General features: G+C 38.8%; 1 protein-coding gene across 1 annotated transcript; it reads left to right on the top strand.

Moving 5' to 3' along the window:
* On the top strand, positions 1-27,867 carry atf2 (activating transcription factor 2). Its single transcript, XM_053627055.1, has 12 exons — positions 1-312; positions 1,828-1,900; positions 3,955-4,051; positions 4,137-4,255; positions 7,108-7,233; positions 7,616-7,794; positions 8,198-8,312; positions 10,418-10,504; positions 15,274-15,471; positions 16,277-16,483; positions 20,908-21,013; positions 24,878-27,867. The coding sequence occupies exons 2-12, from the start codon at positions 1,853-1,855 to the stop codon at positions 25,084-25,086; spliced, it is 1,491 nt and encodes a 496-aa protein (XP_053483030.1). The 5' UTR covers positions 1-312; positions 1,828-1,852; the 3' UTR covers positions 25,087-27,867.
* The last annotated feature ends 40 nt before the right edge of the window (positions 27,868-27,907 follow it).

Raw genomic sequence — 27,907 nt, 5'->3', positions numbered from 1 at the left:
GTGAACTCGTTATCAGGGTGGGCGTGGCTGTCAACGTGTATCGTTATAGGTGTAGTGACCACTAGCGTGTGTCCTTCAGATTTTATTCCAGTGTATTAACTGATCGCGCATCTAAAAAGGATCGGATAATTACTTGGAGCAGGTTTTACGTTTTTCAATTATCAGTCTTAACGTTTTCTGATTTGACGGAAATGCACCGGCGCTGCTGGTGGCTTAATTCTTAAAGCTTCGGGATTCACATACGGGAATGAAGTGAAGTCTCGCGAGAACAGAGGGCTCCGTGGGCTTTGGCTGTCAGGGTTGTGCCTGTGGGTAAGTAATCGCATCAATTAGCATTATTTGTAAACGTGCATCACTCAGGTTATCGTCTCAGAGAATAAGAGTGAGAAGTATGTTATGCAAAATGTTTTAGTCGTGCTCGCATGACACGTGCATATTTTCCCAGTAATAGCTTTGGTGCTAATATGGCGACGGCTATGCTAGCTAACTAGCTCGGGTACTGTAAACAAGGTGGCCTGCATTGTTATCGGAGTAGAAACGAGTGCTCATGTAAAAGTCTAAAAAAAATAATTTCATTAAATTTTTTAAACACAGTTTTCTTGTTTATCATCATTTAATGTGTATGCACTTTACATAAACATACATTCAGTGTCCTGATAAAGATGTGCCATTAATCTAACTGACAATAGAATATAGTAGGTAGCTGTGTCGCTATCAGAGCCTTATAAACAGTTATGTCTAATTGTTTAGACGGTTACACTTTTTTTTGTAGGAACGTAGATTTTGACGGATAACTACATTTAAGCATTAATACAAAGTTGTCATTATAATATGTTCTAATGTAGCTAAGTCCATCCTGGAATCTGAAGGTATTTCATGCAGGATGCAGGGTACATTAAAGGAAAACTCCACCCTGAAACACTTTGCATGTGTTTCAATTCATATAGTTATGCTGTACTTAGTGATTCTGGTCCTGATTTGTAGGGTGATGTTGTATTTGTGTTATTCCTATGAGAAGTTTGAAGTTGTGTGCCACGCTGATGTCACAGGCGTGACGTTGTTATTGCTAGTGCAATTACAATGGTCGTTACTAGGAGAACGTTTTCAAAATAACTGATGGTTTTGGCGTTTTCTCGTAGAAAACAAAGTAGCAAGACCTTTTCTTACTCATCATTTTCCAGTGACGTTCGCTGTCATATTAGAGATCCACCGTAGAAGTTGTGGGGACGACAAACACTAGAGAAAGCTCCAGAACACAATGCAGTTATACAACACAAACGATGAGACTCTGCTTGACTGATTACTGATCTGTGAGATGATCAGCATGATGGTGTCTGGCAATATCAGCGTGAAAGTCGTGGAACCTGAACAGTTCGAGCAAAGTGTACAGATGAGGAGGTGACACAGCTGGACAGACTAAAGGAATAAAGCGCTGCTGCATCATCTATGTAGGTAGAGATTAAGCAAGGGCTAATTTTCAATGGCACCGGTATTAGCGGAAAATCGAACTGAATTGTGGGTCAAGTATGAAACCAAAGTGAAAGTAGACCAACCTGTTGATAAAAGTTTAGTTTCAACAAAAAAGTCAACTCAGAATTGAATTGCAAAGTAAATCTTGTACATCATTGAAGATCACATGTTAATTATAAACGTTAATATGCAAATTGCTCAGGGTGGATTTTTCCTTTAAACACATTTGAAGCTCGTATTCATGAGGAAAATGTATTCCAAATACTCTCATATAAGCATGTAAACTCTCAATTTATGCTTTTTTTGGTATTTCAATTTGAAAAAGCAGTCGTGTTTACTGAATGGTATTTCTGTTAGGAGACGGCATAGAGAAACTCTGAATATGAGTGATGACAAACCGTTCCTCTGCACTGCACCTGGCTGTGGTCAGGTATGTATTTGCACCACAGTGAAAAGCACTATTGCTGTGACTACTGCAGAATTGTTTTTAAAATCTGGATGCTGTACAGTGGATTAAAAAGTCTACACACCCCTGTTAAAATGGCAGGTTTTCATGATGTTAAATAAAATTAAACTAAGTTGACTAATATCAATACCTTTTTCAGCTTTATTATGAAATTGCAACATGGAAGAATCAAGTGACAAACAACCAGAAATGTTTTAGGGGGGAAAAAAAGAAAAACAAAAAAAACTTGCATAAAACCCAGCTTGCATAAGTGTTCACACCCTTTTATAATTGGAAATGTGGTTTTCAGAATCAGCTAATCACATTCAAATTCATGATAAATATTAATTTAGTATACACCTGCCATCAATTAAAGTGACTGAAACACCCCCCCCCATCCCCCCCCCAAATTAAGTTCTTCATCCAAGTGGAAAAGTCATTTGATGCAAAAAGCTTACAAAGCAGGTACAGGATCTTATTGCTGAACAATATCAGGAGATGGTTACAAAAAATATTCCAAGGCATTGTATATACACTGTATACACTGTAAATACAATAATCAACACTTGGGGAAAATATGGCATGATAGTGACACTACACTACTTCTGGGTTACTGGAAGGTCGGGGGTTCAAGCCCTGGCACTGCCAAGCTCCCACTGTTTGGGCCCTTAACCCTTTCTGCTGCAGGGGTGCCATTTCATAGCTGACCCTGCACTCTGACCCCAACTTCCAGGCATGATGGGGTATACGAAGGAAATAATTTCACAGGGCTGTAATGTAATGTGAACAATAAAGACTCATTATCAATATTATTACTAAGAACAGGACGTCCCTTTAAAATTGATGAGAAAATCAGGAGAAAACTGCCAAGAGGCCTACAGCAACATTAAAATAAATTAAGCAATTTCTGGCATGTACTGGTTGCTCCCTACATGTGACAACAATCTCCCAAATTCTTCACATCTCTGGGCTATGCAGTAGGGTGGCAAGACTGAAGCCTTTTATAACCAAAAAACAAACACCCTAGCCCGACTAAAGTTTGCAAAAAAAAAAAGTGGAATAATTTGTTAGGATCTGATGAGACCAAAGCTGAACTTTTTGGCCATAAAACCAAGAGATATGTTTGGTGCAAAAAACATCACATGGTGGTAGCAGCATCATGCTCTGGGGCTGTTTTCTTCAGCTGGAACTAGGGCTTTATTCAGAGTGGAGGGAATTATTAATAGCTCAAAATACCAGTTAATTTTGGCACAAACCCTTAAGGCTTCTGCTAAAACACTTACGATGAAGAGGAATTTCACCTTTCAACCTGACAATGACCCGAAGCAAACCTCCAGATCAACAAAGGAATGGCTTCACCAAAACAAGTTCAAGGTTTTGGAATGGCCCAGCCAGAGTCCAGACATAAATCTTATCAAAAATCTGTGGGATGACCTGAATAGGGCTGTGCACAGGGCATAATTTGACCAAGTTAGAATGCTTTTGCAAGGAAGAATGGCAAAATATTGCTAAGTCAAGATGTGCCAAACTGACTGACCCTTACCTAAAAAAAAATGAATGCTGTGATAAAATCTAAAGGTGCTTCAGCTAAGTATTAGTATAGGTGTGTGCACACTTGTGCAACCAGGTTATTGTACTTTTTTTTTGTTTCTTCATTTTGTTCCCTAAAATAATTCTTACTGTTTGTCACTTTAATTTATATGTTGCAATTTCACAGTGAAGGTAGAAAAGGTTCTGATATGATTTACCTTGGTTTCATTATTTTACTTCATATAAAATTGGCCAATTTATCAGGGGTGTGTAGACTTTTTTTAACCACTGTACTTGCATTTGCCAACATTGAAATATTTTTGCCATTGATATTATAATGTTCTGTCTAGGTTAATATTGAACGTTATTAAAGTGAGATCATGGTATTTATAGTGGAAGTGAGCGTCACTTGAAACACACACATCAGCACATTTAAAATATATTTTTGGCCCAATTCACATCCTATGTGATAAATAACATTGGGTATGTGTGTGGTGCTGCTTCCACAGCGATTCACAAATGAAGACCATTTGGCAGTCCATAAACATAAGCATGAGATGACACTCAGGTTTGGGCCAGCACGCAGTGACAGTGTCATCATCGCTGGTGAGTATGTCAGAAAATCTCCATCCCTCAATTGAGGTTGTTAATGAACGTAATAGTTGTTTGTCTAATTGGTTGTTCTTTGCAGACCAAACACCAACACCCACACGCTTTCTGAAGAACTGTGAGGAGGTCGGACTGTTCAACGAGCTCGCTAGTCCCTTTGAACATGACTTCAAAAAGGCCACAGAGGAGGATATTAAAAAGGTACATAAACATAACCTTCAGTGCGAATCATGACACTATTGTCCTGAAGTGTAACATTATTACAACCAGTATCAGGACTTCAGTATTAGGACGTTATATTTTTGATATTGAATTCTTTACCATAAATTTAATTTAATACAATTACGTTAAAGGAAAACTCCACCATGAGCCATTTGCATATACATCTTTATAGTTAAAGTGATCTTTGGTAGTATCCAAGATTAAATTTTTTTTTGTTTAAATTTCAACTTGTTTTTCAGTTTGGTTAACGATTCCCATTACCCATAATGCTGTTCAACTGTAAAATGATAGTGGTGCCATTAAGTATTCATCTCTACCGAAGAGAGAGTGATGCAGCAGCGCTTTAGTCCTTCAGTCTAAATTGTTCAAAATTCTAAAACTTTTTATTTCCTGTTTTAAGCTTATATATATATATATATATATATATATATATATATATATATATATATATATATATATATATATATATATATATATATAATATAATTTTTTTTTTTTTTTTTTTTTTTCTCAGTGTGGTGTCAGACCTTTGGACCCCACTGTATGTCAGTGTGAGATTTGAAATAATTTTACTGGATTGAGTTGAAGCTACTGTATAACAACAGAAAAAAGATTTAGTGGTGTGCTGCTTAGAAAGCCTTCCTGTTGCTGCTTATGTATGCTGGGAAAGTGAGTGGTTTCATCTGCTTGTTTTCAGGGTAGAGGATGTGCCTCCTTACAGTGATGTAGTTTTTAAAACTCATTTTAGATTATCAGCTGTCTTTCTTTGTAGCTGATTCGATTTAGACAGGTGCACTGAAGTGTGCTCATTTGCAGCTGCAATGCTCAAGAGACTTAATTGTGGACTGTGCTATTGGGGTCTGCTGGTATCTGACAGAATGACAGCTAATGATGTTTCAATGCATTTTCCTTTCAGTGCCAGTGAAGTACCTATAATAATCAGGTTAAAACAAGGAAAAGCAGAAGAATAAAAATACCCCTAAGCACATCATAGTATCGAAATGAGATTGATGTTATGTATATAACTAAACAATGTGAAAGGACTGCTCAAAGTGGATTAATAAGTATATTTTGTGATGCATGAAATAATCATCTTTGGTGCTTCATTATGCATAACCATATATAGAATTCCACAACAACTAGCAAACATTGAAAGGCGAAAAATTTTTTTTAGCATCTCATGATAGAGACCGGAAGAAAAACAAAGCAAGTCTGGTGAAACAAAATGCAAGGAGCACTATCCTTGGATCAAATGTGTAAGGGAAATATGCGTATAAAATATATATATATATATATGTGTGTGTGTGTGTGTGTGTGTGTGTGTGATATATAAATTAGATAGATACTCAGCAAAAAAAGAAGGGTCCCTTTTTCAGGAGACTGTATTTTAAAGATAATTTTGTAAAATCCAAATAAGCTTTACAGATCTTTATTGGAAAGGCTTTAAACAGTGTTTTTCATGCTTGTTCAATGAATCATAAACAATTATTGCACATGCTCCTGTTGAACAGTTTACAGGCGGTAGGCAATTAAGGTCACAGTTACAATAACTTAGGGCACTAAAGAGACCTTTCTACTGACTCTGAAAAACACCAGAAGAAAGATGTCTAGGTTTCCTGCTCACCTGCGTGAACATGCCAGAGACCTGCTGCAGGGAGGCATGAGGACTGCAGATGTGGCCAGAGCAATAAACTGCAATGTCTGTAATGTAAGACGCCTAAGACAGTGCTACAGGGAGACAGGAAGTACAGCTGATCGTCCTTGCAGTGGAAGATTACATGTAACCATGTGTCCCCCCCAGACGTGATTGAGACTGCACTGTAGTACTTTAAGCAGCTGGAGGACACCACATACTGACTGTGACTTTTGATATCGACCCCCACTTTGTTCAGGGACTCATTATTCCATTTCTGTTCATCAAATGTCTGTGAAACTTGTTCGGTTTATGTCTCAGTTGTTGAATCTTTTTATGTTAATATTTACACGTGTTAAGAAATTTGCTGGAAATATAAGCAGTTGAATCAGCTGATAACTTTAAAGTGTAGTCTGAGTACTAGCTCAGAGTGTTTTACTGATTGTAGGAAGTCAGGATCAGGCAGGCTCTGCTCTGCTGTTGTCCATCACTGAATGTATATTATGGCATAGTATCGAAAATCAGTGTGGAGGTGTGTAAGAGGTCTGTTTTTTATTTCATGCTGGAAATAATGGAAAATGTAAACAAATGAAAGTAAAACCAGATGCTCTGTCATGTGAGTGTTAGAGGGAAACATAACTGTAAATCAGTTAAACAAACAACAAACATTTCTATCCTGATTGGAGTGGTCTCTTCCAGGCTGACTCCGCCCCTATCCACAGGGCACAGGGGTTCACTGAAGGGGTTAATGAGTGTGTGTGAAAATGATCATATGCTATGGCCTTTACAGTCACATGATCTCAACCGTGTTAAACACTTATGGGAGATAGTTTGATGTGTTAAACAGTGCTCTTCACCACCATCATCAAAACAGGGAATATCTTTTGGATGAATGGCATTCATTACTCCAGTACTCTTCCAATGACTTATTGAATCAGTGCCAAGGAGCATTGATGCTGTTCTGGTGGCTCATGGTGGCCAAAACCCTTACACTTTATACTGGTTTTTTTTTTTTTTTAATTAAATTTTTTTTTTTTTGAACTCATCATCTGTCTGTAATTTTGGAGCTGAAATTAATCAGTGCTGTAGATGTCTTTTGTGTAGAGTGTGGGGTTATCACATTATTCAAAATGTCTGTTGTAATCAAAACAACACATTATTTGTGTGATATTTTAATTTTTTGTATTTGGTGTTTTAGTTACCTTTGGACTTGTCACCTCTTGCAACACCTATTGTACGAAACAAAATTGAGGAGCATGCACCTCTGGCATCACATCGAGACAGTCCTCTGCCTCATCCTGAGTCTACAACCAGTGATGACAAGGTGAGAATTCGTTTAGATAATTCTATTATGTCTTGAATATTTACAGTCGCTCATTACTGAATGTCACACACCTGATTTATTTACTTACTGTCCTATATGTAGTGCAGGATCCTGTAGGTATAATGCGTAAACCTGATTTCAGGTTTGTAAACGTAGCCTCCCAAATCAAATAAACACTATCCTGAGAGGGTCTGCACTCCAGTTTATCTTCCTGCCAGTCTGCAGAGCTGGCCAGTTGGCTTTTGATATAATTTGCACAGAGTCAGTTTTAGTAGTAGCCTTCTTTACTGTATAAAGGGCATGGAATATAATTACAAAGGACTGAAATGCCACTTTTTTTTTTAATGGTTGATGCACCTTCGGTTTCATATGATATTTTCAGGAGGTTTCTTTGCAGCCGACCTCGCTACCTACGTCCACTATAGTCCGTCCTGCCTCCCTCCAAGTCCCCAATGTACTTCTGGCCAGTACTGACGCTAGTGTTGTTATTCAGCAAGCCCTTCCATCTCCAACATCTAGTTCTGTTATAACTCAAGTCCCATCCTCTAATAGGCCAATAGTGTAAGTAGCTCCAAAATGTTACTTGTTACTTAAGAACCTTTAATTTTCACGCCTCAGCTTTTTTTCTCTCCTTTTTTTTAATCATCAGGAGCTTTTTATTTCAGTTATCTATTATTTAAAGTACTTAAGCTGATATTTAAGTTTGCAACTGGCAAAATTTTTCTGAGTTGCTCTGTCATCAGTATTGCCAACATTCTCATTTTAATTTGCTTTAAAAGGCTTAAAAACACCAATACAGCCATATATACAGTATGTTTCCTTTTATATATATATATATATATATATATGTATGTATGTGTATATATAAAATATATCATTTGTATTTCATATTAAATTGTAACGATAGATAATATGCATATATTTATGGTATTACTATGCACATCTGCCTCTGCTCTGTCTCCAGTCCTGTGTCTGGCACATTCCCAGTGATCCTGCAGCTGCCAAATGGACAGACCATGCCCGTCGCCATCCCAGCCACCATCGCCAGCTCTAGCGTACACATCCCCGCTGCCATACCTGTACGTTTACACAGTTATTATTTCTTATACCAAATATGTTTATTCCTTCACCAGATGTAATAACTTTATTCTCAGAGAGATGAGAGTTTTTTTTTCTGTCCAATTAAGAGTAGTCACACTGCAAAGCTTAAAAGCATGTAATCCATCTGCCATTCCTGGGGGTATTACTGCACTGAGAGGGAATGTTTTCCTTTAAAATTTCTTCAGAACTTTGAAGGAAATTGTATTAGTGCTACTTTTTTTTACTACATTTCTTCCACACATGCAACCAGTTTATCTACATATAGAACTCTCGGAGGACTATCCGTTCTCTTGCCGGGCGATTAAACATTTGAAAGTGACTCCCTTCCAAAAAAAAGTGGCGCAGTGTACTCGTATCGTGAGTGACGTTGGGGGGGATTTGTCACTGGCACATTTCAGCATGGCACAGAGGACAGGCCGGTATTTATTATTCCGACACCGCCTGTGTAGCATGGAGAGGGAGAATGAGAGAACTAATGGGCCTTAGAAAAGGGCAGTTGTATGTCACAGCAATAAAATGAGAGAGGGAGGAAAAAGAAAAAGACACAGCGAGAGGACACTTCAGCCATAATGGGCTCCATGACATGTTCAGTGTCCTTGTATGGGCTTTTAGTAGTTGGATCAGAGCTGTGATATACATATTCACGTTCATATCTCCATGTGTGGAAAGATGTTATAGTGGGGTGGGTGTTGGGAGGACAAACAAGCCCATATCATAATTTATATGATGGTGTGACACATGGTGTGTCTGAAAACTCAATTCTGATTGGCTGGAAGGTGTGGGTTCAAACCGTATTATGCACAGATAGTTCAGATCAGTTTAATGACTGTTGTAAATTAATGCACTGCCTATAAACAACTGTAACATACAGTCAGTGTTCGAACTGGGCATTAAGGGATCCCCCATAAGGCCCTAAAAATTCACTTGGGGGATCATGTGGTGTTTCATTGAAACTAGAATACTATAAAACTAGATTTTTTGGTCAAATTATTGCACTGAACGAACGCGACACTGTCCATTATTTGTCCGTTACCAGTTACATAACTAATCTAAGTTAGATTCATTTTTTTGTCTGTCTAACGCTATGTTAGCTCACTATCAAACAGTTGGAACTAGCCATCTAAAATAATTCTGAGAAAAATAAAATCTTGGTTGGAGTGAGCAACCCATTCTGAATTAAACAACTGTGTAATTTTGAATCTAGTAACCTGATGGTGATTTAGTAGGTTACTAGATACAAAATTTCAGCTGCATGTTTCTCAAATTGACCAAAAATGTGTGGACAACATAATTTTCTGTGGTTCTGTATAAATAAGTACTAAAGTAATTTAAAAAAAAAAAAAAAAACCTTACATAATCAGGTCGCAGTGTTCTATTTATTTATTTATTTATTTATTTATTTTTTAATTCTAGATCTAACGTCTTGCATATAAACTAACTAATGAAAATGAACCGTTATTTTTATCCTTTCAATCAAATTTTGCACTGCAAACATCAATAACAGCTTTATCTTGTCAATGCTGGCAAGTGACCACGGTATAAGTGGGATGATCTACAGCCAGGTGTGCATAACACTATTTTAATGCACTCCGCGTCACGTCGGGTGATTCTTTGCCTCCACGTTGTGCATTAAAATTGTGTAATGCACACCTAGCCATGGATTATCCCTTAGATATCCGAGATGCTGAAGTATCTGTGTGTCTGTCCACATTTTCAGTGTATTTCCTTCCGCTCCACCTGCTCTCTCTCTCTCTCCCTCCCTCTCTTTCTTTCTCTCTCTCCCTCTCTCTCCCCTCTCCCTCTCTTTCTCGCTCTCTCTCTGGTCGTGTGGGTTTGTTTACATTGGTAGAGATGAGGACTTGGTAGCTACATCTTTCTGTGTGTTGTGCCACCTGCAAATGCCAGGCACTCAGCCTAATGAGTGTGAGCTATGGGGTTAGCCTGTGTGCATGGTGCTCGCTTTGTGTGTGGGTGTGTTTTGTTTGAGAGAGTTGAGTGGACATTTAGCAGATTGGGGTGTAAAGTGTCTTCAGAGAGACTAATTATGCCAATTTATCTCCTTTCCATATGTGTTCTGTCTTAGCTGGTAAGACCAGTCACCGTAGTGCCTAACGTTCCTGGGATCCCCGGCCCTTCCTCTCCACAACCTGTCCAATCAGAAGCAAAGATGGTAATTCCCTTTTTGTACTTATTTAGAGATTTACTTTATTAAAGGTTTGATCTCATTTTTTAAATCTTTACACCTCATATTTTTAAAGTCAGAGTGTTTGAATATAAAATATTCCTGTCCTCTTTTTTGTGTTATAATTACTATATCTGTACTTGCATTCATTACATCTGAATGTACTTCATTTATTTAAGCACTAGAGGGCAGCACTTAAAAAAGTTGTTTTTCTGTTGTAGACAAAGAAACGAGTTGTATGGATGTTACGGTACATTTTTGTGGTGCTAGGATTATTAGAACGTAATTACAGTGTGATTCATTGATATATGCATATTGAAAGCAATATATGTGTAGACAGAACAGCATTTTTTGCATCCTTGTTTATTTGCTGAATTTTTACCACAACATACTGCTGATATTAGTAAGAGAAAATGAATCTATAGTCCGAGTGAATACAAAAATTTCGCTTTATATATTTATTTTTCTCTGGCACACGGTTACAGTGGTGTGATCTTGTGTTTACTACAGTGTATTGAATGTACACCGAGTGTATGTGTGTGTAGGGAGTATTCGTGCAGGCCTGTGGTGTAGTGATGAAGTGTTGATCACTCTGCTGTAAGTGTTCACAGCATGCTGCTCCTCCAGATATTAGCATGTAAACTCGCTCTAGGGGAGAAGGGCGAGGGGTGTAGGGATAGAGGCCTGTCTGTCGCAGGAGTGTATATGGACGTATGCGCGCGTGTTCGAAATGACAAACGCACATACAGCACTGTGCTCAGCAGGTTGTCATCGGGGGCAACCGGAGTGAGGAGGGAAGTTGGCACGCGCTCAGAAAAGCACATTACTGCGCCTCACCCTGCATGGAACCTTTTGTTCAGCAGAATCCCAACCTGACCCTGTACGCAATCTGTACACCCTCTATCTCTCTCACGCACACACACATAACACAAATACACACATGCATACAGGGGTTTGAAACATCAGAGCATGTACTTACTCTTTCAATGCCATCCCCTCCCCCACACACACACACACACACACACACACACACACACACAAAACACAACAACTAATGAGCTCACATCAGGAAAACAGGCTCCTCTCTGATGCTGCCCCTCCTCCTGCCATCCACCCCTCCATCCCTTTATCCCTCTCTTTTTTTCTCCTCTCCTCTCCTCCCTAGACACAGACACGGCACTTTACAAGGACTGATGATGCTGCAAAGACCACAATAATGATAATTAACTTGCTGAATTTAGAAGATTATGCTGTTAATTAGTTGAAAAATAAAGATAAGTAATATAGTAGCAGATGGTTGGATAACACCCCAGAGATGGAGGGTTATTGCACTGATGAGGTTCCTGTGGCAGATATGAAATATGATTCAGTTTCCTCTCTCTCTCTCTCTCTCTCTCTCTCTCTCTCTCTCTCTTTCTCTCTCTCTCTCTTTCTTTCCAGGGAGTTCTGGAGGGTTGTTATACTATAAACTAATTTGCTAGATAGATAGGTCTGGCAGAGGTAGCTGTTAAAAGAATGTCCCCCTCTTGTTTTTTTTCATATTAATGAATCTCTCTTCTCTCTCTTAGCCCTCAGTTGCCTTGTTCACCTGCTGTGGGTGCATTTGTTACCTGATGCCTTTGACTTTGTTTAGTTTTTTTGCACCATTGTTGCTTCCCCCCAACCCACCCTTCTTTTTCAGCGAGATACTTTAGATCCGTGATGTATATAGTGCGGCGCTTTATATCTGTGATATATACCACACGTTGCCAGAGAACGGCCATATGAAGACGGACGCGATTCAGTATGGCTGGATGCTTCGAGCGTGTGTGGATGTCATTCAGAGTGTGAGAGTTGACATTATTGTTAGGAAGCTGTGGGGAATGTGACAGGCTCAGTGGGAGGCAGAGTTAGGAAAGGGGTGCTTAGCGATGAGGTCGCTATGCTATGCGAGCTACGGCTCGCCCGGGAGAGAAAGATTTCCCTGACAGGAGAGAATCACGGCGGTCTCAAGGGAATAGGAAATTAGCTACGACAGCTATTACTCCTCTGGAACAGGATGCAGGGAAGCATCTGTTTTTAGTGGTGATGAATATGTTGTTTTAATCCTTGCCTCCCGCTTTCTCTGGAAGTTAATTACTCTAATCTCCTGTACCTGCCTCTCTCTAATGCGGTTTAGCTCTCTGACTTATGAGAGGGGCTGTTGGAGCAGCAGTTTTGCTAAAAGAGAACGAAAGCTTATATAGACAGTAGAATGACGAGCAACATTTTGCTTCTGTTGTAATTTGCTGTACTGCTGGAGAAGGGAGATAACGGAATAAGCTATCGAGTTGCACTAGAGCTTGCTGCTTAATTAGATGTTTGACCACAAGTCATTCTTGCACAGCAGCTGAAATCTAGGGTCTTGTACTGAACACAGTTTCTCTGTGAAAGTGGATGAAAGCTTCACAAAGACTTGCAGAATTGGGAGCTACCTGTGCGAGAGCTGCAATAGTTGTAGGCAGAGTTGTATTATTCATGAATATAAGAATCGCGGGTCCAAAAGACTCCAAGACGAGTCCACATCGCAAGAGTCCAAGAAAAGTTTGGGTTCATTATTCAAGGATGGATTATTTAACATGGAAATGAATAAAACTTTTAGCTATTTGAAAGAATTCATATGTAATTGAAATACAACCCCTGGCACAAATGATGGAATCGCCACACTTAGAGGATGTTCACCCAGCTTTTTTACTTCATAGTAAACAAACAAATCACAGATATGACACAAAACAAATTTTGTTCAATAGCTGAACATTCTGGTTTCGTGAAACATACCTCCAACTTTCTTGAATAGTGGTTGACAGATCAGCTTTGTCATAGCTTTGGAGCCTTGTCATGGACCAATTTTTAAAAATTTCTACCATAAATTTTCAATGGGATTGAGATCCGGACTGTTTGTTGGCCATGTCAATGAGTTGATCTGCCTTTCCTGAAGAAAAGCTTTAACACTCTTTGCTCTGTGGCAAGATGCATTTTCATCCTGAAAAATGTCTTCATCACCAAACCTATTTTCAATCGATGGAATGAGAAAAGTGTCTAAAATTTCAGCATACACCTGTGCATTGACTGTTGAGGTAAAGGGCTCCATTCATTGTTCCTTCAATTATAAGTCTACCAGTACCATGTGGTGAAAAACAGCCCCACACCATGATGCTTCCACCTCCAAACTTCACTGTTGGTATACTGTTTTTAGGGTGACGTGCAGTGCCATTTCTTCTCCAAACATGGTTTTTAGTATGACAGCCAAAAAGTTCAATTTTGCACTCTTCTGACCAGACTACACTCTCCCAGTATTTGATAGGCTTGTCCAAATGAGTTTACAGCTAACTTTAAACAAGCCTCAACATGCCTTTTCTTTGGTAATGGAGTCTTGTGAGGTGAGCGTAGAGGCCATGGCACTGGAGTGCATTGCCTATGGTTTTCTCTGTGACGATGGTACCTGCTGCCTCCAGGTGTTTCTGGAGCTCTTTCTGAGTGGTCCTTAGCCCTTGGGCTACTCTTCTGACTATTTTTCTGACTCCCCGGTCAGCAATCTTGCGAGGAGTTCCTGTGCGTGGCCGGTTGATGACGGAGTGATGTTGCTTCCACTTGCAGATAATGGCCCCAATGGTGCTTACTGGAGGATTCAGAAGTTTTGAAATGCGTCTGTATCCGATTCCATCAATATGTTTGCTACAATAAGGTTGTGAAGGTCTTGGGAGAGCTCTTTGCTTTTACCCATCATATGATGTTTCTTGTGTGACACCTTGGTAATGAAAAGCCTTTTTATAGACCATCAATTTAGTAACCCAGCTGATATTAATTTGCACAGATAGGAGGTATAATTACTTATGGATTTCACCTGGTTCCTTGCATTACCTTGCCTTGGAGAACTGCTTTTTGTCATTCCACTTTATTACACATAACTTTATTTATGGACTTTAATGTTGTGAATTCTTTATATTTTTGGATTTCTTGAGTTAATACTGATGTCTGTTGAAAATTTCATGCGAATAGCATCATTGGAAATATATTTACTGAAATAAATGTTGATGCGTTCAATACTTATTTCCCCCACTGTATGTTTCTTTTAATCAACACCAGACAAAAGTTCCAGCATCATCTCCTTGGCCAATGCAGATTCGTGATTCATCACTTAATATCATTTTCATCCAATCATCCACATTCCATGATTACATCTCTTTAACCCACTTTAGTGCTGGTTTTCATTTGGCTTTTCTATATGTAAATCCCAGTCCCATATGCCATTAATTAAAACAATTTCATTTAATTTGTTTGAGGCATGTTTCACAAAGCCAGAATGTTCAGCTATTAAACAAAAAAAAAAATTGTCATATCTGTGATTTGTTTATTTGCTACAAAACAAAAAGGCTGGGTGAGCATCCTCTATGTGTGGTGATTCCATCATTTTTCCAGGGATTGTACTTCATTGGCATTGTTTTTATATATATATATATATATAATTTTTCAATCAAAAAGTAATAAATAAATGCTCTTAAAACTCTTAACAGAAACTACACAAACTATTTTTTTATTAATTGTTGGAATAAAAATGATTCTTGGTAGTGGAACTCACTGACATTGTCAGTATCAAAGAGGGTTTTGTGCAGTTCAAAGAGTTTGAATGTATTTATTACCCATGGTATTTTGACCTACGATGGACCTTTCGGTTGGTGTCATCACTACGTCTGACTCCTCTGGGTTTTTTCTTGTCATCTGACCTCATCTCGTTACAGAAGCTGAAGGCAGCTCTCAGTCAGCAGCTCCCTCAGGTAACCAATGGAGACACAGAGCAAAGCCGGGCAACCAGCCAGACTCCACCCACAGTCCTGCCCCCAATCCCAACACCAGTCCCACCACCAGTCACACCACCAGCTGAGGAGACACGTCCACAATCACTACAACAACCAGCAACATCAACCACAGAAACACCTGTGCGTAATAATTTTGATTGTGTATATTGGGGTCTCAAGGAGACAGCTAACCTGTCACCAGGACTAGTTTTACCAAAGTGTTTAACTACACTCTTATATTGATTATATCAGTCCCTTCAGGATTTTGCGATCGCAGAAATGAACACAAAATCAAGCAAACACCACAATATTCAGAGGAGCTTACAATTTTTTTAAATTGCTGCAGATTTTCATGGGACATCATCACAACACACTTTCAGTGAAATCCCTCTTCGATTCATGTGTGACAAACATGAGTACAGCTAAATAGATCTCATTTACCAACAAACATCATTGAAAGATCATGCAAAACAATTGCATGCAATTCAGGTAGTTTTCCGCAAAAAACAGCACAAAAAACTCTAAGCTGCATCGCAAATCTTGGGGAAAAAACTGAGCGCAAAATCAAGCATTTTTGCCTGCAATAATCACAAAACAACTCGGCGCAATCCTGTATGGCCTAATAATATTATGCTTTAATTATTAATTAAACATTAGCTGCTCATCTATCTCATGTGCAGTTAGATTTCCCCCCAACGTTAGTGTCCCTGCAGCCGAAATTTTTGTTTACATGCCTATATTATACCAACTATATAAGTTTTCAAGTAATGTTTACTATTCAGTACCATAATTATTTTGATTTTTTAACAAAACTTTAAAAATATAAGTACATAACCTGTTTTTTTCTACTTGCTATAATCTTTGAGTTGTTAAAAATGTCTGTAGAATTATTTTTATTTACGTATGGCACTGTGGTTCATTTGTGCATATTGGTGTGTGTTTATAGGCGTCTCCAGCCCCGCCAACTCAGCACAAGCCCAGTACAGGTGGGCGGCGGCGCCGGTCAACCAATGAAGACCCCGATGAGAAGAGACGGAAGTTTCTGGAGAGAAACAGAGCAGCGGCGTCGCGCTGCAGACAGAAGAGGAAAGTGTGGGTGCAGAGTCTGGAGAAGAAAGCTGAAGACCTGAGCTCTATGAATGGACAGCTACAGGTACACCTTATACACCTTCCACTCAGAGGCTGCTAGAACTTCCCTCACATCACAGTGGTACGGTTAGAGAATAACGAAGTCCAGAGATTTTTTTTTTTTTTTTAATTACAATAGGTGGTTCAGGTTAGTGAAGCAAAGTAAAATAGATAAGAAAAACTGAATAAAATTTACTTTCAGAAATATTAATGCTATAGTGCCTGTCCTATATTTTGCTTGTTGAATCATGTTTACATCTTTTATAACCACCACCAGTATGGCAAATCAGGTTATGATGCATCACAATATTTATACGTGCTGAGGCTTGCAACGATAAAACATTGGAGCCTTATTATAAATTATATTTCACATTCAAAGGGTTTATCAAACATTAATAATAGTATGGAGGGAAAGTGAAACTGCAGGTACAAAAAAATCTATGCACAATACAGAAGTATAACATGATTTTAATATAATACAATTTCCAAATCATTTCTTTATCCTTCTGCCTCTCAACTTTGTCTGGACAGCCTGCAATACGTGAGGAAATGCATCATTTATACATTATGGCACCGTAAACGATCTTAATAATGTGCATGTGTATAGGATAAATTAGCTAATGAAATTAGCAAAGCTAAGAATTAAAGTTTTAAAAGGCAATTCCAGTTCCTCAAGATGAAAAAACCTCAGCACTGGCGTCAGGTGCAGCCATCTTAAACCCCTGCACAGAGTGGCATAAATACACATTCTACTAATAAAGACACATTTTACCACGTATCAATACAAAACCATGCAGATACAGTGGGCCAGCACGTTAATATTTCAGTCAGGATATCATGTGACACCCTCCGAAATGCACGTTTCCATTTAAAGAGGTTTTGTTTGGAATAGAAATGAATATATAAATACTATAAATACCAAACAAGTGTTTGTTCACGTGTTACAAATCTTTTATTTTCAAAGTGTGTACATTGAATAATAACATTTTTTTTTGGTATTGATTGGATTGATTTAATGAAATGAACAGTTGACAATATCTTGTTCAAAATGGAAATTATGTATGTGGGTACAGAACGCGAAAAGGGTTTAGATAGTAGCAACGGTCATTTTAATATTTAATATTGTAAACATGTAATATTTATAATAAATATAATAAAGTAGCACAATAGCACTTTTTCTTTTCCAATACCAATGCTGAAACCTTGAGTATCAGCTGATACCGATCCTCTATTGTTTTCTTACTTTTATTGTTGTTTTGTTATTATTGTTGTTGTTGTTGTTGTTTTTACATTTAATATTGTTTTCAATATTAAACTTTAAAATGTGTATTTTTTAAACTGAATCTCTTTACAGTTAAATTCCTTCACATAAATATCACCTACATTGTGATGATAGTAATAATTAATATAATTCAATTAAATCCTCAAACAGTTCCACAAATAAAATTTCTTTAACCAAATCCAATTCTAATCATTTGTTACAGGATCTGATATGTTTTCTACGATGTCAGATCTACCATTTATTGTTAGGGTTAGGTTTAGATGTAGCATTAATTAGCTGCGTTAATAATTATGTCAATAGAATGTCCTCAAAGATTGTGTGTGTGTTTATGATGTTATGTTCATACCCTGATTAAAGACATTTATTTCCCTGACATAGTGATGAAATCATTAATGGTGATTAAGAAGTGTTTTGTTCTGACAGCTATGGTGAATGTGTGCACGTGTGAGTATGTGTGTGAGTTGTGTCTGCGTATGTGTCTAAGCATCCTGCATTGATACACCCCTGTCAATAAAGACATTTCCTCCAGATGTCATCGGCACACAAGCGTGTCGTCTCTTCTGTCTGCGCGTTTAAGAGCTGGCCCTGGAACTCTCCCAGGGAAACCCGTCTCTTTTAACCGCCATTTTGCGGAAGGCAATTAGGATTTGCTCCTGACAAGTTCGAAACAGTTCACGTAACTGTTGTCTCTGCTGATAGGGACACGCTAGGCTATGAGGCGACGTGTTCCAGACAATTTAATGAGATGTGCCGCTGTTTATTTGCGTGCTGTCTGTCCTGTTTGTCCATTAAGGGGTGGGGGCTCCAAGAGGGGGAAGAGGAGGAGGGGGAGAAAACGAGAGTGATTACTTTGTGACGGAGAGACAGGCAGGGGGTGCTGATGAGATTGTTGTAACTCTGCTTAGGGTTAAATGAACACGGGCAGATGATGAGAGGTAGGGGGGAGCATGGAAGGAAAGAAGGGTATTAAAACAGTAACTGTAACTACAGAGAGCAGAGCAGAGCATCGTACAGAAATTAAATCTAGACCATTAGAGTATATCGTTTTATGCAGTATGTTAATCAGTGCCATTAGAGTGTTGTAATGTTCTCTGTCTGTCCCATTGGTTTTGCTGATCAGCACAGAGAGCTCTAATGATATACGATTACTTTGACATCATCCTTAACGGGTTTTTTAACGAGATGTCGGCGCCAGCCGGCCAGCATGCTGCACAAGATCTGCACGTTACACCACCTTTGAGCCTCCAGAAATATTATTACCGCACAGTAAATGGGGCGTTGAGGTTTTGAATTCATTAGTAATCCTGGGATGATCTGTAAAGACATGTATGATACTGTAAAAGCACTGGAATCCATGCAGCTTTTCAGCTTGGTGATTTGGCCCCTAATGTGCTTTGTCACGCACCGAACAACATGCCCCCTGTTGTCCTCTTGGTTCAATTGTACTTTCTATGTTTCTCAATAGAGCTCCTACTCTTTACTCTAATAGCCGTTCACTTCCTGTCAGAGACCTGCGCGCCTATATTTAGTCAGTAATTATCTGCCTGATGCCTCCAGTTCTCCCGAATTGGCTGTAGAATTGTATTGTATAAAGGGGTTACACGGATCCATCAGTGTTTTATGGGCAGAAAGGAGAGAGGGATAGATAGAGCAGAAGACAGGAAGAGGCGAATAAGCAGGCTTACGGTACGAGCGCGAGAGCCGCAGTGCTGGTCGTAATGGGATGTTGCCGTGCGTGTGGTGAGGAGATCCACGGCTCCACCAGCTGTGTTTAAATCTGTTCCTCTACAGCCTTGCCTAGCCGCCGCCGCCAAGCCCTAACAGATGGAATCAAGTAAATTGGCCGCTTTTTACTTGAATAGATTAAAGCATCAGCCCTCTTTTAGAGGAGAGGAGAAAGCACTTAAATCTGCCATGTAGTAATCTGCCCCTCTCACATGCCCATGTTCTTCTAAATCCCCTAAAAGTCACCTTCACTGTTAAACGGGCCCATCTTTGACACACGCAGCACGGCATCCCAAGAGAGCAGTAAGAGGAGAGTAAATCTTGGCAGAATGGGGTGTGGAGTTCTGCTGACGGAGAGGATAGCACTCGCTCCTTCTGTCGTTCTCTCATCTCATTTTCTCTACTTTTCCTTTTTGAGGGTAATGGCCCAATAATTCACTTCGTTGAGAAAGGATAAACCAAGTTGAACATCAGAATTCCATAGTTCACTCCTGTAAGAATGGTTTTCAGCATTGATTGTTGAAACTTGGTATAAACGTTTTTGTTTGTTTTTTAATTCATTGTTGCTTAACTATTGAGCTGGTTGCAGTTAGGGATGGCACAAATAATAACTCAAAAGCATTGCAATTCTCTCATGAAAGATTCTGCATCAGTGCAGCTCTGATCTTTACATTGACTTCTGCATGATTTTGTTTTGTTTTTCCACCTTTACCTGAAAAACTCTTAGATAGTGAAACATAAAGACATAGTCCTACATGTGGACTTCATTCCGATTCAGCTGAAAAGAAAAAGGCCAAATCGAAACCTCAGACTTGGAAGGAGGCTTTATAGGCACATGGAGTTTCTGAAATAGATTGAGTTATAAATTCAGGACCTGCTGAACTCCTTGTTAATTTCTTTCCAGTCTTTACACTGGCTGAAAATACAGTGATGACGTAACCTGCCCGTTGATGCACTTTTATTTGTTAATCTGGTGTTATAAAAGATAATGCGTTAATCAAAGTAAGAGTCTTCATCACCAGGGAAACTGTTGTTTTAAAAGCGAGTGGTCGTATTAGAAAAAAGTAAGATCAAAATACATAAATAAATTTTTATAATTGCATTTTGGTGCCCAGAGATTCCCACATCTATAGAAATCTCTTCTTGTGACTTCCATAGTTGTCATTATAACTCTTGTGGGGGTTTTTTTCCCTCAGTGTCATTCTGTCATTTTCTTTTTCAGGCCTCTTTTTTTGGGGGGAACAAATTTACATTTGTTGTACTATTGTGTACAGTTTCTATTGACAGGAGTTGCGCTCTAGCAAACAATCCAAGACATCATCTCTGCTGAGACTGGATATGTATTCTGGGATGTTATTGAAGTATGTAAAGGTTATTTGTTTTTGTCCTAACACGAATATGATCTCAGCTGGATGTGTCTGTCTCGTCCTCTGTCTTTGCAGAACGAGGTGACTCTGTTACGAAACGAGGTGGCCCAGCTGAAGCAGCTCCTGCTGGCTCATAAGGACTGCCCAGTGACGCTCATGCAGAAGAAATCTGGCTACCACTGTGAGTACTGAAGTTTGAGTGAGCACTGCAGAACATTAGCACTCTCTTCTCTTATGTCAGAACTGTGTGTTTGGAACAAACTAAAATCAAAGCTGTAAAAACAAAGACTGAAATTAAGACTGACCTTTTTTTTTCTTGTTAGCTCATGACCTTCCTCAGATTGTACATGATTCAACCATACTAATGGCTTAAAAGATAAAATGATTTTTGTCTGTAATCTTCCTAAAGTGTAGTGACATTTTTTTCTGCCTCTATAAAATAATAAGTCAATCAACAAAGGCTTGTAGAGATGCCTACCTTTCATAAGCCCATCAAATCATCCTGATCAATAAAACCAATCAAAAATATGCGTGTCCTTCAAAAGGCACGTTGTTTCTCAGAATGTTCACATTGTCTTTAAATCAAATTTTAGATTTGTATTTTTTTTTTTAACAAGTTGAGGATGATTGCATTTAGGGCTGGACAATATAACAAAAATATCATATCACGATACTTGAGGACATTTCTACTATACACGATGCGTATTATGATATATAATTATAATGAACAAAACAAAAAAAATGCTCAGCTGAGTTTGTCGATACTTTAATGCCTGCAAAGGCAAAGAAGATTAAGGTTAAAAAAAAAAGTTACGTCAAATCAACAGCATCCGTTCAGTACCATTTAATTTGTAATGATTAAAAACTGAGAAAATGCATCACCATTCCAACGGAATCTCCAGAAAAGTGTATCGCATAATCAGTTATCAGGATTTCAATATTATATCGATATATCGCCCGGCCCTGCTTTCATTCACATTTTATTAGCTCCTGAATATTATCCTGATGGACCTCTTTACAGAATCTAAACGTGTTTTGCTGAAACAGCTTTTGGCATTTGTAAGATTTCTCCATGATGTCATTACTTTCCGATGTGTTTTTGGACCAGCAGTATGCCCTGCAGTAGCTAAGCTTGCTTAACAGGCTGTTAAAGCCTCATATTCTGCTTTCATTCTTTCTCTTTTTTATTTTTTTATATATATATTTGTCTTTGGCGTAATTGCTATGTTGGGTACTTGATGAAATGTGAAGATTAGATTTGAAAAGGCCCATACAGTAGGTAGTATAACAACCACACAGATTCACGCTTAGCTTCTCAGGACTTCATGTTCCTTAATGATTTTCCTTGTAAATGAATCATAGGTTATATGTACTGTATGTAGGTTTTTTTTTTAATTAGCAATGTTGTTTTCATGTTTCTCCTCTTCCAAACTGCTGCCTTTTCACTTTAAAGGTAAATGAGCGAGTCTGAGATGGAGGGGCATATGTGATTCAGGCACATCTTTAGCCGTTATGCTCTAATGACATCTTATGAAATGAGCAGATCTGTAGCTTGTCTCCCATATGCAGCCACTTCATATCAATTTGCTGTTGTCAGTGGAATGAAGGAGCAGTTGTGGGAGGCTGTGCTAGCAGCGGATCCTCAGGCTTTCAGCAAGAACCAGAGCTTAATGGTTGCCTTTGTGTACGCATTTTCCTGCGAGTCTTCAGTTACAGCACTTCCTCAACTTTATTTATTTATTTTTTTTACTTTTTTCTTTTTTTTTTTTTTTAAACAAAATGACTTTCAGATCTTTTTGATGGTGTTGTGTGTATGTTTGTGAGAGAAAGCGATTGAGTGAGATTGAGAGCATTGCTTCTCCTCAGGTCTGTCTCCAGAGCTCAATGAGCGAGCCGCACAGACGTATTGACAATGATTGCCACCGAAATGAGTGTATTATAGCAGCAAGGCTGTCCTGCTGCAGACATGCTACCTCACCGCCACGCCGTTCATTATCCAACGCCATTGTTAGAGCAGCAGGACTGACACATCCCATGCATATTATTGGAGCGATGGTGGCCGGGCGGGATGAGGTTGTCAGGGAGTGAACTCATTTGCGGGTGTCTGGTTTGTGCGTTTGCGGGAGCGGCGTGAGGGCTGTGGTAATGGATGAGGCCATCTTTCACTCGTGTTTGTGGTGGAGTGCAGTCTGAGGGGTCATATATTAGAAGCAAGCTGAAATAAGATGGAGGTTGGAATATCACTTTGTCTTTTTATTTTAGTAAACAACTAGATGAGGTTCTCCAGCATTTATTGCTGGCATTGCAACAGCAGATGGTCATGTCTTCTGTCAGGAAGTTCTCTAGTGTAATGAACGACCACTTTCTATGTTTAATATATTTTACTGAGCTGAATTATGGATATGAAGTAGGCCGTGTCGATCTCTTTGGTCCAGCATTAGTAGCCAGGCCTGTGAGGACCACATGCTTCTGCATTTCTAAATGTTAGCACTATTGATCATGGCTCCACAGTGGCAGGTGTGGGGGGAATTACCCAGGCTGCCCTGCAAACATGGCAGGCCATGCCTTGGCTTGGCAGTGCACATAACCCATCTGCTCGTACCGGTTAGATGATCAGAAACGAATGCGAGAGAGGAAGCGAGGGAGAGAGAAAGGCAGTTTCAGGAACCAGAAGTGCTGCATATGGTGATATATCTCACCCTGTGCTCTTCTGTATAATGCCATTAGGAGTCATTATAGAAGCCTGAATACGGCCCGAAAAGAGTGCGTAAGAAACGCTCGTCTCGTCGATTTACATCGAGTGCGACCTTATTCAGAGCTGTCAGGAGTATTTACGGCCTTCTGGAAACTCATGTTTCGCAACATCACCTGACCAGAACCTGGTCTCACACAATACTGCGAGTGTTTAAAAGACTCTCATGTCTTCAAAGCGTAAATAAGAAGCTCGCGCACACACACGCACGCACGCACACAAATGTGAGATAACAACCCCTCATGTTAATTATCAAGTGCCATTTCAGCGGACTTTTGCATCATTAGCTGTATTAATTATCATAGTAGTCTGCATTTCTTTACGAGACAGAGAGAGTTTTGTTTTTTTTTTTTTCTCCTCCCTCATCAGGATCCAATTAATTCATTGCGATTGTGGAGCAGCTGGTGGCATTTGGACTGCGAGTCTCTGCCTCTCTCCAGTGTGAGCATCATTAAAATCAGGTGCTGTAATCATCTGTCGCTGCAGTAGTTGGCAAGGTAGCAAGAAACAAATGAGAACGCTGGGAGGGGTGCGAGGGCTCAGCCACACGCCACTGCCTATAATACACCCTTATGATGTTGGTTTAAAATGACATTGTAACTTTAATTAAAGGTTACAAAGCAAGCTCGGGGAATAATAAAATGCAAAGCACGGATCAGGCTCAGAAACCGAGTTTAATAGCAATTACGCATCAAATCAACTGAATAGATGCTAGCTTGTTTTGCATGCTGTGTTCACAGGGTCAGAACTGTGGCACTGCAGTGATACTTTTATTAAAGTTCCACCCAGGAGCAATGCCATGGCCTCTTCAGAACGTTCATATTATTTGGGGGTTTTGTGTGGGTGTGTGGTTTCAGTTGTATGGCTGTTTGAAAGCCACTTATTGGAAGGCAATAATTCCTGGAATTTAGTTTGATTTCATGCTGTTAACTTTTTTCCTTGGCAACAGTTTAATCCTAACCATTTTCCTTGTGTAGTACTAACACCAGGCTGGCCAGGTAAACACTTGTATTTTCCTCTTCTTGGAAGACAATGCTAAGCGCTGTATTTATTTAAATGTGAACATACAGACTCCTGCTTGATAGCTGCTCCCATAGCAATACTGGAGACACTGCAGTCTTTTGCTCCCAAGGACAGAACCGACAGAACCTTAATGTAGCGCGCTACCAAACGTTGCAATAACTTGTATAACTGATTATCAGCACATACCCTTCAAGAATAATCTACAGAAGTTACAGGAGCGTTTTTTCCCCCCCTTTTCTTTTACTCAGTTGTGTTGCTTTTCTGTTTCAGTACTCGATAAGGAGGACAGCAGCGAGGAGATGTCCGTCCCCAGCAGCCCTCATAACGAGGCCATCCAGCACAGTTCTGTCAGCACATCCAACGGCGTGAGCTCTTCTACGGCATCGGGCTCTGCCACTGGGCCAACTACAGACCAGAGCACAGAGGGGGAGGAGTCAAACGCGGCCTCGGCCACTCACACCCAGCCCGCTACGAGCTGATCAGGATTCTCTGTGGTTATTTTTATTCCTGGCAGCCATGTTGACGTGAGGTGGAAAAAGATCCCTCACGTTTCTTCAGTCTGGAGAATCATAATCAAGTTAATTTAATTTGCCATCAAACACCGTTTATTTAAAAAAAAACAAAAAAAAAACAAATGTAGTAAAGATGCAAGGGACGGCACTTTACAAACCATGAGTAAGATTGTATTGATTGTCTAATTGTTTCTCTCCTTCTCTTCAGTGTCCATGTTTATTTATTACGTGTACATGATCATGAGTTGTATGACTTTGGAACTCATGACATGTTTTATATAAGAGTCAAATGCCAAAGTGTGTCATGGCTCATTGTAATGGGAAATAGATTTTCTCCAGCATTACTGCAGGCCTACAGAGAGAAGGAGCAGCCACGTTTATTTATTTATGCCTTTTCCATTTTGCACATGAGGAGAGACAGGTGGTTTATTTTATTATTTTTTTTATGTAGTGTTTGACTGTTTAAATGGCCAGTTCTGGCAGCTTCTAGGAGTAGATTTGAATACATGCATTGTTTCAAATCTTCAATGATTGAGTGCAGTTTAAACAAGTTGGGTTTTTTTTTTTCCTTTATGAGCGAGTTGTTGGCTATGTCCACAAGTTGTATGATGTGGACAGAATGTTTTAAGTAATCTTAGGCCTGTAAAAACAAGTCTTAAGGATATTTGGTTAGAATCACGTCTTTTTAAGAGCAAAGCTTTGATCAACATTCCATGAGTAGTTTGTTCCAGTTGGGTAACTCTGGGACTGTAGTGCATATTTCACCACACACACACCTTCGATGTTGATTTAGCTGTGTGCCATTTTTCAAAAAAGTATTAGTTACAGATATTGATTTGTAACTGATGAATACAAGCTGACGGCTGTATAAAAGTAGATTGTGTTCTCAGATCACAGAGGCTTTCATGTACATACTGTAGTGTGGATTGAGTGGGAGGCATAATGCTTTTTTTTATTTTTTATGAGTGTTCTTGCTGACGAAAGGACAGATTCTGAATCTGTGGTGTTCTACTTTTCCAAACACTGTTAGATAAAATGATAAGATTTTTGCTGTTATTAATTCACCTCAGTCGATTGTCAAATACTACATTTTAGGAAACACTGTAAATTTCATTCATGACTACGATAACGTTGTATATGATCTCTGCAGAAATTTTGTGCGTTGTTTATGTTAGGGTCTTTCAGCCCTTCATTCCTTAACAATAGTGAAAATGTTTGTTAAAAAAAAAAATGTAAACACTTTCAACACTCGACTTGTGGAGTAGTTTATTCTCTCAAAACAAAACGAGTAGACAATAATAAATAATACGACTTTTGAATTGTTCATGTTATAATCAGGAGGTTGTTTCCAAAAATAAGGAAAATGATTATGTACTTTTAAAAAGTTTAAGTGAAATCATCTAATTGCAGTTGAGCTTAGTGATAATTACAGAGGAAGAGTAACTCCTAGTATCATCAGTCAGGCTCAAATTGCCTTATCTCTTAAAATGTATTGGCTTACTACTGTGTAGTTTTATTGCTGCATTATTATTATTATTATTATTATTATTTTATTTTATTGCTTTTCTACATGTCATCTATTTAAGAAGGATTTTGTTTTACTGGTAAATTAGTATGGTCACTGTTATGTGCTTTCTTGCATGAAGGACTGATTCTCTGAGAGAATTAGACTGGTGTTTTAATCATATCTTGGTTGGATTATTGCTGTAGGACATGTTGAACTTTGATTCTCAGTAAAGGAGGTGGCGGGTTTACTTTCTGCTGTTTGTTAAACTTTGGCCACACTGCAGAAAAAGGATGTTACTATTATTGTGTTGGCAGTAAACTTGTAATTTCGTGAGTTATGTATAAAGTACCATAAATTAATACAATGTTGTAATAAATCTTTTAATATCACTTTAAATCTATTCCAGAAGAGAAGTGTGGATTTTTTTTTAAGCTTGCCAGGTGACATTTTTTTTATCACCTGTCACGCTCAATTTTATGGGGGCTTTCTAATGGTTTGTTTTGGTTTAGTCTGCCATCTTGTGGTGAAACGTGGAAAAATATGGTCACGATCTGAAGCACATGAAAGTTTTGTGCAATCGTAAGTTCAACTCTGTCACTTAGTAAATAATAATAATTCACTAACAGTGTGTCTGTAGATAATACTGTTATAGTATGAACATGTACATCTTCAAATGTGCTACAAGCCTTCACTGAGGTTTGTTGTACAGTCTTATAGTATTCGGGAAGTACGACATACAGTGTTCATATGGTGCCAATGAACGAAAGGAAAACAAAGTTTCACTTCTATCCAGAGACAGAAATGTGTTACGTTGTGTTTGTTCGTGTGGCAGCAAATATTTCCGAATGTGGAGGATTAAAATAGCTTGCTCTGTGGTGAACAGGATGTGATGAGGTGCAGAAATGTTACACTGTAATGCTGTGTTTAACCGCATTTAATCATTGACCAGTCGTTTGCTGATATTTCATGGCCTCAGTCACTAGATAAGCTGTGCACTGGATCTTGTCGAAACATCTTAAAATTTGAGCTGTAATAAAAATCATACACAACATACTACAAATCATCAAGGAATGCGGTTTCTGACAAAATCCAGCACACAGCTCGCTTGCTTGGGAGAAGTTTAGAAGACGGTAAAGGCCCATTTTCCTCACCAGAGGAAGATGATTTTCATATATCACCCTGGAACTTTGTAAAAGTGATTCAGTGAAGATCAGAAAGAAAAAACTTTACAAATAAAATAAAATAAAAGCATAGTTGTTTACCTTGCCTATTGTTATAATG

Source organism: Ictalurus furcatus, chromosome 6 (assembly GCF_023375685.1).
Source record: "Ictalurus furcatus strain D&B chromosome 6, Billie_1.0, whole genome shotgun sequence".
Classification (NCBI taxonomy): Eukaryota; Metazoa; Chordata; class Actinopteri; order Siluriformes; family Ictaluridae; genus Ictalurus; species Ictalurus furcatus.
Note: the sequence above shows the minus strand (reverse complement) of the source record. Positions and strands in the feature narration are given on the sequence as shown.